The 9,861-nt window shown below is 35.2% G+C and overlaps 1 protein-coding gene across 1 annotated transcript in view; it reads left to right on the plus strand.

The window, feature by feature from the left end:
* Positions 1-506: 506 nt before the first annotated feature.
* The window catches only part of LOC112404513 (rab proteins geranylgeranyltransferase component A 1-like), a gene marked incomplete at its 5' end in the record, with an annotated part of 15,011 nt that continues 5,656 nt past the window's right edge, over positions 507-9,861 (plus strand). Inside the window, 2 exons of the mRNA XM_024752501.1 lie at positions 507-605; positions 5,978-6,138. Coding sequence (XP_024608269.1) covers positions 507-605; positions 5,978-6,138 — 260 coding nt within the window. The remainder of the gene's footprint in view (positions 606-5,977; positions 6,139-9,861) is intronic.

The following is a 9,861-nucleotide window of genomic DNA, read 5'->3' on the forward strand; positions in this document are numbered from 1 at the left end:
GAACCCTATAACGAATAGATGTTTTGTTTTTAACTTGTCAGTAAAGCTTGTATAAATGGGTTTTTCTGTCTGAAGAATACTGTGTGTTCTCTAGGTAAAAAATAGTCCACTTTTAGTCTTTTTTATACAATATTTTGCTTAGCAATCCTTTATCCACCCTCGTTGGGAATGTTGTAAGGATAGCTTAAGCTCTTTCTATGAGTAAATGGTTTCCTAAGCTTTTTTACCTTGCTGGTTTTACATAACCATCAACTGGTACTTAGTCTTGAGTCTTAGTGTGCTCCCTCTTGGTTATTAGTTAACATATATTTTTGCTATTTTTTTTAACACATAGCATATTGTTATGGTTTTTACATGTCCTCCATCACTAGATTATAAAGTTCTTAAAGACAGGAGCCATGACGTGCTTGGCTCTATTCCCAATGGCACCAGCTTAGTGCCTTGAATATGAGTACACAGTGAAATTTGTGATAAGCAGGAACTCAAAATATTTTTTTTTTAAACAGATTTGGTTCATTTGACTTGTACGTCTTCTAAAACAGCAAGAGAAGATTTAGAACCAGTTGTGCAGAAATTGTTTACTCCATATACCGAAAAGGAGATAGGTAAGAACAATAATCAGTGATTCATGATGGAAAGGTAACGTGACCACTTTACTCCTCTTTAGAGATCTCAGGAAGGTTTCTGCAACCTGAATTGAAAGGTGATGTATTCAGCACCAATGCTTGCATGTTTTACTAGGATGACTAAGCACATTCTCTTCCTAAAAATGGGGAAATATTTATAATAAGAGAAAAAGCTACATCTCACACACAGTGTATATAATTAAGTGCAAAAATATAAATTTATATGTGTACATACTCATATGCATAGAAAGAAGACTCAGGAAATCTCTCAGTTTTGGTGGGATTATGTATAATTTTTTTTCCTTTTAATTTTCTTTATTTTATAGACATTGTATGAAGAGCATATATTCCTTTATCAGAAAAAGTTATCTTCATTTATAAAGAAAAAAAAAAAAAAACTTGGTTCAACTGAGAGAAAGTTAAGCTATTAATTGGCAAATGTAGGAATCCTTCCTAACCAATAATTGTCTTTTCATGCATTGCATGCTAGTGATGTGATAAATATTTAGCTTTCAAAACATATATGCCACTTTGCTGCCTACTCATGGTGGAAAGATGCTTTTCAACCACGAATTTTTTAACTTTTCTCCCGGCATCATAGGGTAGCCCTTGTAGCTGTGAATGGAGCAAATTGTAGTGAATTCTATGTGTAGGTGATCAAAACATGGCCTAATGGATCTTATTCATTTATATGAAGTGACGGTGATTTTCATTATAGGATTTAGATGTCCACTTGAATCCTGGCCAGTTCATTAATTCATATATCTTCATTTTCTTTGGATGTTATGTTTGTTCAGGCAACCATTTATTTACCCCTACCTATTGTATTTCCTTTTAGCTCATCTTCTGTGTGTCTTGTTTGTTTTCTTTGCAAGATAGTGCATAAAGGGGCATTTACATTTACATAGGAAAACAAACTGCTCCATTCTCAGGAGCTAATATCGGTATAATTAATTTCTTTTTGGGCTGCTTGAATCAAATTCTGCAGTCTGAAAATTTACTTCACTTTAGTTTGGAATTTAATTTGTTTCATATTTACTTTTTTTTTCCATTGGAAAGTCTCATATAAATGTACTGCTAAAAATTTGATTGCAGAGTTACAATACACAATAATATTCCTAAATGTAAAATGGAATAATAGTTTTGTCTTTGGCTTTAGTTACCTTGCTTATAAAAACTCAGAACTCCTTCTTTATTTCTGAATTTTTTCATAATTTTTGGTTGTAATTTCATTGTGTGGTGGTCCCAAATAATATACTAAATTTGAATATTGTATCATTGCTCTTCACTTTTTAAATGCATTTTCTTTTTTAAAAAATCAAGATGGGTAAATTACATATTCATTACTTAGCATCCTCTAGCCATTTTAGATTTTTAAACATTAATCTTAATGGTTAATGTGATCCCATTTTGAAATGATGTATTGTTTAGAACCTGAGTGAAATTCTTTAGTAAGAACTATGTGCTCAGAGGGGTCCTCAGGTGCACTGAGGCACTGAAAAGCCAGTTTTCACTGACACATAGGCCTTTTTATCATCAGGATGAGGTAGTGGTCATATTTTAATTAAAATGTCAGAACAAATACTGTTGGAGTTATTGAAAATGAATCACCAGATAAAGTGAGCACTGGGCCATGGCAGGTCAAAGAGGCAAAGTCACCTGGAGAAGAGAACTCAATTCATTTTCCTGCCTAAATGAGGAAGAAGGAACTTTATGAGTAATATGAACTTTTAATACATTAAAGCACATTCTTCTCTGTAGCAAAAGCCCCTATTTTCACAGATTGATGGCTTTTACTATTATGTTTTAATTATTTGACAATGATATGAAACCTTATGATTTAAAGCTTTATAAATATTTTGTTTTAAAATGTGTGCCAGAGGAATAACATTATTTAAGCTTATTTTCTTTTTATTCGACTTATATGTTCTGTGTAGTGCTGTGCTTCCTGAGCTTTTGTGAAAGTCAGCCTAGTCACTTTGCAATGAAGTTTATTTATAGTATTAAAAGATAATGTTCTCTTCTCAAACACAGTACTTCTTTGCCTTTGTATCTGAGGAATCCAATAGCCTTGTGAAGGTATTCCTTCTATTCCCTCTCTTTCTTACCTGTTCATGTTTAAGGTATCAGCTGGAGCTCGTGACATATGCTCTGTCTTAAGAAGCAGTTGTACTAATACTTCTAAGAGCCCTACTTCCCAGCCTCCTTTAAGAGCATCAGAGATCTCTAAACTCTTCCCTACTTCACAGTCCAAGGAAATTTCAGATACTTTATGCTTAATAAACCTGATTCTGCAGGTGAGAAAATGAGGTGATTGCTCACCATTCATATGTGCATTAATTCTTCCAGATTCCATAATATCCTTCAAAGCATAGGTAGAACTTTCCTAAGTGATTTCTTATTTTACCCAGGAAATTGAGATTTTTCCATACAAATTAAAGCAAGAATTTCATTAGTACAATATCTTCAAATGTCTGCAGTGTAATATCATCACTGAACCATCTTTCTCTTTTTCCCTCCATTGGGCACAGCATGTGGCATTATCTCATTCTATCTCATTCAGTTCCTATCTCAAAAAATCAGCACTGCCTAAATGCAGGAATTCCCCTTATAGGTGTCATTTTGAAATAGGTGGCTGGTGAGGGTGTTTTTACTGAGCTGAGAAGTAAAATGCCTTATCTTAATTCCTTTTTCTATTTGTTGTGTCCAGTCTAGGTCACAGCTGTGGCAGTCTTCCTACTCTCTTGGTCTTGTGCTACTGTGCTATGTTGCTAAAATAGTTCACTCTCTCCCTAAACATGGCATGCAGCTATATACTATTTGTTGCTTTTATTTGGTGTGCCACTGTTGATTTTCTTCAGCCTACTTTATTCTGTACTTGCCTCAGTTTAATTTGCCCAAGATTTTATTCTAAATTAACTGTTACTTGTTTAGTCCTTTGCACAATCTAATTGAATGAAACGAGCTATTACAGAAAACCAATTCTATTTCTGACCAAGTGATGTATTCCTAACCAAACCTCGACAGCTTTAATAATTTTTTTGACAATTTTGCACTGCACAATTGCATGTTATTTTTCCAGCTATCTCTGCCTTCCAGCTGGCCTCAAAGAAAGATGAAGCAATTACTTGTTTCTTTGAGGGTTTTAAGGTCAAAGCCTGATAACTCCCTTGTATCTAGAGCATTTATCTTCAGCCTATGTCAACTTTTCATCTTCCTCTCGGTTTCTTTTCAAAACTTCAACCTCTATGAAATTTCTTTCCTATAATTGAATTATTCATTTCCCCCAACTTTTATTGAGTGAAAGCCCTCCTCTGAGCTGGAACTTTCATAAAATGTAAGATAAGCTCTCTTAGTATATGCTTAGAAATGGAATGAGCAATATTAAAGGACTTCCAGACCTTAGCTCACTTTTCTGCAATGCTCCTAGAGTCTGGTTTCACAAGTGATAGGTAGTATGTTTAACCATCTTCCTGTAAGATTTACTGAAACTAAGCTCACCAATAAATTTACTAAGAGCCATATGGTTTTAGCTGTGAAATGTGAGTCTCTTATGTTCCTTTATTTTGTAAGTAAGTAGGTTTTGCCACCTATTGTGTGCTTTACATGAAGTTAGTGATACCTTAGACTCATAGATCTTAGCATTAGAAAGGGGCATCTTAGAGGATCACTTCATCCAGAGTTTCTTCATCCTATCACATTAATAATTATGGATTATTCAGGATGAGCTAGAAAGAGAACATATTTGGTATTGTTGTAGTGGAGATATTTTAAATTAAGTATAATAAAAAACCTATTTGTCCTGAATTGGGGAATGGGACATTCTTTTTAACTGAAGAATGCAATTAGCTAACTTTTCTACACTGATTATAAATCTACCAATAAGAGTTAATTAACTAGATAAGTATACCTTTAGAATTTTCTTTATGATTCACAAGGTGCCTTATGGTCTTGGGTAATCGTCATGCACATCCTTTATTATCATTGTACAGAATTTGAATTTTTCTTCAGATTCAGGCTAAGAAAACACTGTAGTCAATAAATATATTAACAGCAATATTTTCTGTTTTCAACCAAAGAAAATGTAATTATAACATTTCTAAAGAAGAAAGGCATAGAAATAATTATTAAGATAGCAAGGATTAGGCTTTAGGTATTGAGATTAAGAGGGCTGGATCTTTTAATAAGCACATCATGCTTTGATTATACCTGAAAGCAGAATTAAAATTGGTTCAGAAATTATTCATTGAGCATCTGTTATGTGCTAGGCTCTGTATTAGGGAACATGAAAGAGCAAGAGAATAAGGACTAAGTCTACTTCATCTTTGTATCCCCAGCTCCTAGCCTGATGCCTAACACATAATAGATGCTTGCTGTAAATGAGAGAATGTGCACTGAAAACAGCTTACAGTCTCATAATCATATTTTTGTTATTTGTTGGTTGGTTGGCATTACTTTTGTAATCTAGTAGGACAGAGTGTTAGTGAGTTAGGATATCCAATTTTTAATCCTGTATATACTATTTTTTAATAACAGCTTTATTGAGAGTCACATACCATACAGTTCACCCATTTAACGTATAAAATCCAGTGTTTTTTAATGTATTGTTCAAACATCACCACAGTCAATTTTAGAATATTTCCATCACTCCAAAAAGAAACCCATACCCCATACCCATTAGCCATTAACCTGCACTTACCCTCAATTCCCCCACAGCCCTAGGTAACCCTAATCTACTTCCTGTCTTTTTTTGAGGGGGGTGGGGCAGGCATGCCACGCAGTTTGTGGGATCTTAGTTCCCCAACCAAGAATTGAACCTGGGCCTCGGCAGTGAAAGCACTGAGTCCTAACCACTGGACCGCCAGGGAATTCCCCTACTTCCTGTCTTTATAGATTTCTCTATTCTGGTCATCTCATAATCCTGTATATAGTATTGACTCACTTTATAATTTTTTAAGATGGTTTATCCATGTGAAACATAAGAAAATCAATTTATGTTAACTTCTCACTTCATTGGCATGATTTAAAGATGAATATGATCATAAGTGCTTTCATACTGGTGATGAGAAATTAGAGAAATCCAAGGGAACATGATTGGAGTTAAATCTAAGTAACTTAATAATCAAAATAATTTTTAAAATCTAACTTGTCTTAGGTTGAAAAGCCATCATTGCTTGAAATATCATACACATGTATTAGAGTGTGTGGATGCAGATTTACTATAGTTTACATACAAAGCTCTGATTTACTACAATATATAGTGGTAGCTTTGTTAGCAATTGGCTACATGTTGTAGTAATTGAGAGGCATGTTGTGCTTTAGATGTAAGTAAAATTTATATCTACATTTAGAAAATGAAGAAGTTGAAAAGCCAAGACTTCTGTGGGCTCTTTACTTCAATATGAGAGATTCTTCAGACGTCAGCAGGAACTCTTATAATGATTTACCACCCAACGTTTATGTCTGCTCTGGCCCAGACTGTGCTTTAGGAAATGATAATGCAGTCAAACAGGTAAGGCTGTTGGTGTTTCTTGGTTTTATGTTAGGAAGTTGGTATGGTAGGGAAAGTGAATTGTTTTTTCCTCTAGGAGGTGGGAAAAGAAACTTAAAAAGCATCTCTCTCATTTAATACCACCTCTGCAATTTGCCCCTAAACTTTTTCTCGGTGAACAACAAAGCCAATTTAATATCAAATATTTTCACGTTCTTGAATATAATGATGAACTACAAGAGACTGTTTATGAGTTCCATTGTGGGAATAAAGATAGAAGATGTTAGAAATACATATTCAGAAAAATGAATTTATAATGCCAGTATTCTAAAGAAACATTGCTTCTAATTTAAATGGTGGCCTATCATTGTATTTTGAAATACACAAACTTTTTCCTCTGTAAACGAGTGTAACTAGTAAGGCATACAAAATGTATTTTTTAAATGGCACATTTTTTTTTTTTTTAAACATCTTTATTGGGGTATAATTGCTTTGAAATGGCACATTTTTAAGGCACATTCTTACCATGGAAAAGAACATATAGTTTTTCACAATTAACATGATTCCTTTAATGTTTTGACACAAGCTGGTGTCCCAAAGCTACTATAATAGCTGCTGAGGAGTATGTTAAATCAAGGTGGAATTTTGTGACAGCACTCCTGGGCAGGGCTATCAATAGGTACAGAGCAGGTGACACAAAATGCCAAAAGTGAATTATGAGTCTACTAAGCTGAAAATTCATATGCATGTACAAACACACTTTTCTGCACTTGACAGGAAGAGTAGAGCAGAAAATACCGTTTTTTAAGGTATAAGTCTAAACTTTTCACCAATGTAGTTGGCGCATCTGTTTATTGAAACAATAAATGGATAATTTAACGTTGTTCTAAGACCACAGATGGAAGTTTCATTCCCACTAGTGGTAGGGATCTTATAGGAGCAGATGGCCTTTTTGAGCCTTTAATTTTTAGGCATGGCAGCAAGGCTATGACCTATACATTTACAGTTTTTTACCAGATTCTTTGTTTTTCATCTTCAGAGTCTAGTGGTGATCCAGGATAATCATATTTAGTCAGTGATAACAAACAAAAATAGGAAGTCACATCTCTCATCCATCATTTATTCTGTTAGTTTAATAGGAACTCAGGATGGTTCAATATCTACATTTATGGCTTAAAATGGCCAAGTCATTTTTGCTTTGATGGTCCATTTTTTTCCAAGAAGAAATTACCAGCAAGTTATCGGCCAGGTAACTTTATTCCTGAGTGAACTTTAATGTTTTTTTTAACCAAAATGGAAGGCCTTAAATAAGGACTTAATATAGAAGTGCTAATGTGATCTAAACTGCAAGCTAAAAGATTAAAATTAAAGGATAATTGTATCATGAGATATTGATTCCCAAGAAGATAGACTTGAGTACAGTGTTTTCACACAGAAGAAAACAGTAATACTAGTTTGGGTGCTAATTATTATATACTGTTAATTATAAGTAGGTTTATATTTGTTATACAGCTTTTAACCTCACATCAGTTTTGGGAGAAATATTATAATGCCTACTTTAAAGGGCATCAATAATAACATTTAAAAATAGCCAGTTTATTCAGATAGGGCTTCCCTGGTGGCACAGTGGTTGAGAGTCCGCCTGCCGATGCAGGGGACACGGGTTTGTGCCCCAGTCCGGGAGGATCCCACATGCCGCAGAGCAGCTGGGCCTGGAGCCATGGCCACTGAGCCTGCGCGTCCGGAGCCTGTGCTCTGCAACGGGAGAGACCACAGCAGTGAGAGGCCCATGTACCACAAAAAATAATAATAAAAAATAAAAATAGCCAGTTTGTTCAGATAAACTCTGTTCTAATTCCAGTATGTCATGCTGTGTTCATCCCAAGCACTAACTGATGACTCTGTCTTCCAAATTGTCTCTAAAAGCCCTCAGAACATCACCTAAGCTTTGCCTGTGTAGGAAACATAAGTACCTGCAGATTTCATTTTTCTTTTTTTCTCTTTTATTTTTTTTGAAATAAAATGCTTCATTTTGCTAGTTGGCAAGTTTGCATCTGCTCTTCTTATTTGTAAATGTATAGATGTTGAATAACATAGACCTGTCTCTCTGTGTTCATATGAAGCTATTTATGATTTGAAGACATATTAAAAATATAAAGTAATCTGATCTGTTTATTACTCACAAGTTAAAGTTGTTTGCAGGAGCATACCAAGACATTCCCTATTATGTGAATCTTTCTGTGACTTGCTAGTTTTTGTAGTTTGTGTTACTCCCATTTTTTTCTGAACCTGACATAGATATTTCTTTTCTTAATACAGGGAGTGTTTCATTTACCCACAGGTACTGATGAACAGACTGGTCTATAGTCCCTACTTGTCTATACTCCCAAGCCAGTGATAGCTCCCTCCTTCTTCAGGAACCCCCATTGCCTAGGAGCTGCCACTGCCTTGAGAATAAGAATAGTTAAATAGTACTGTACTCTGTATTATACTTAAGGTATGAAATGGGTTGTATTGGCTGATGTGGACTGGGCTGGCAGTCTAACCACCATGTAGAATGTTGTTTATATGGACAGATCGGCAACTTGCTTATGACTTTTGGTTCATAATTTGTAAGTTGAAGACCAGTTTTATAGGTCATAGGAACTGTCAAGTTGCTCACATAGTGCAGTAGCATTCACTTTCTCAAGCCATTGAGGGAGAGGGCAATTTTAGGCCTCATATCTTCTGAAGCTTCCATTCATTGAGCATTTTCTACATGCCAGGCATTGTCCTAATCATCTCATATATATTATTGTATTTGGTTCTCACAACAACCCTATGAGGTAAGTATCTGTGACATCTCCATTTTACAGATAAGGAAACTAAGCCCCAAAGGGGCTAAATAACTTTTCCAGAGATCACATAGCTGTTAAATTTTTTATCCAAGGTTTAACCTCACGTCTGTTAGATTCCAGTGCTTGTACACTCATCTAGTATACTATGCTACTTTCAACTCGTTAATGCAGATACATCCTAAATACATTAAACTGCTAGATTGACAAAATGTTTTTGTGTGGATGTATGTTAAAGAAACATAGGAATATCTAAATAACTCAACGTGTCCTCTCTGTACGTCCCAATATAAGGAAACTAATTCACAATATAATTAGCCCTTTTTAATTATTTTAACCACATGAAAGTCTTTACCCTTTAAGCTAACTTCTGGCTTTAAAACAGCAAGGAAGGTTAAAAGTTGACAATTAAGTACTCTGAACCAACCTCTTGGTGACAACTCTCAGAACTGGGGCTTAGTTGGCAAATGAAATGAAGTTCACCAAGAAGCATTAGATAGACCTTCCAGAAAGTGGCAGTTGACCCTAAAAGGTTCCAGCAGTTGGAAAGAGGAGAGACTTGGGAAAGGCTGGAGTCTGGCTTTAGGAAATTGGCATCAGAGAGGGCCAATGGCAGTGAGCTGAAGGTGGGATTTCCACAAGCAGGTAGAACACAAATAAAAGCAGGGCGGCAACCTGCAATTGTTTGGCAGTCTTAGGACACACATTGTTCATGACAGGGATATACAAAAACAGGTCGAGTGGGATCTAGCCACAGGGACTGGAGTTCAGGAGAAAATCTATCCTACAGGGAGGTGGCAAAAGGGAGACAAGGTGTGAGATACAGACGAATTGGAGTAGAAGTAAGAGGAACAGTAATAATAATAGTAATCATAATTGTTACAATAATTATGTTCAATGTTTTTATAAT

This window comes from Neophocaena asiaeorientalis, unplaced genomic scaffold (genome assembly GCF_003031525.2).
Source record: "Neophocaena asiaeorientalis asiaeorientalis breed wild unplaced genomic scaffold, Neophocaena_asiaeorientalis_V1.1 scaffold759, whole genome shotgun sequence".
NCBI lineage: Eukaryota > Metazoa > Chordata > Mammalia > Artiodactyla > Phocoenidae > Neophocaena > Neophocaena asiaeorientalis.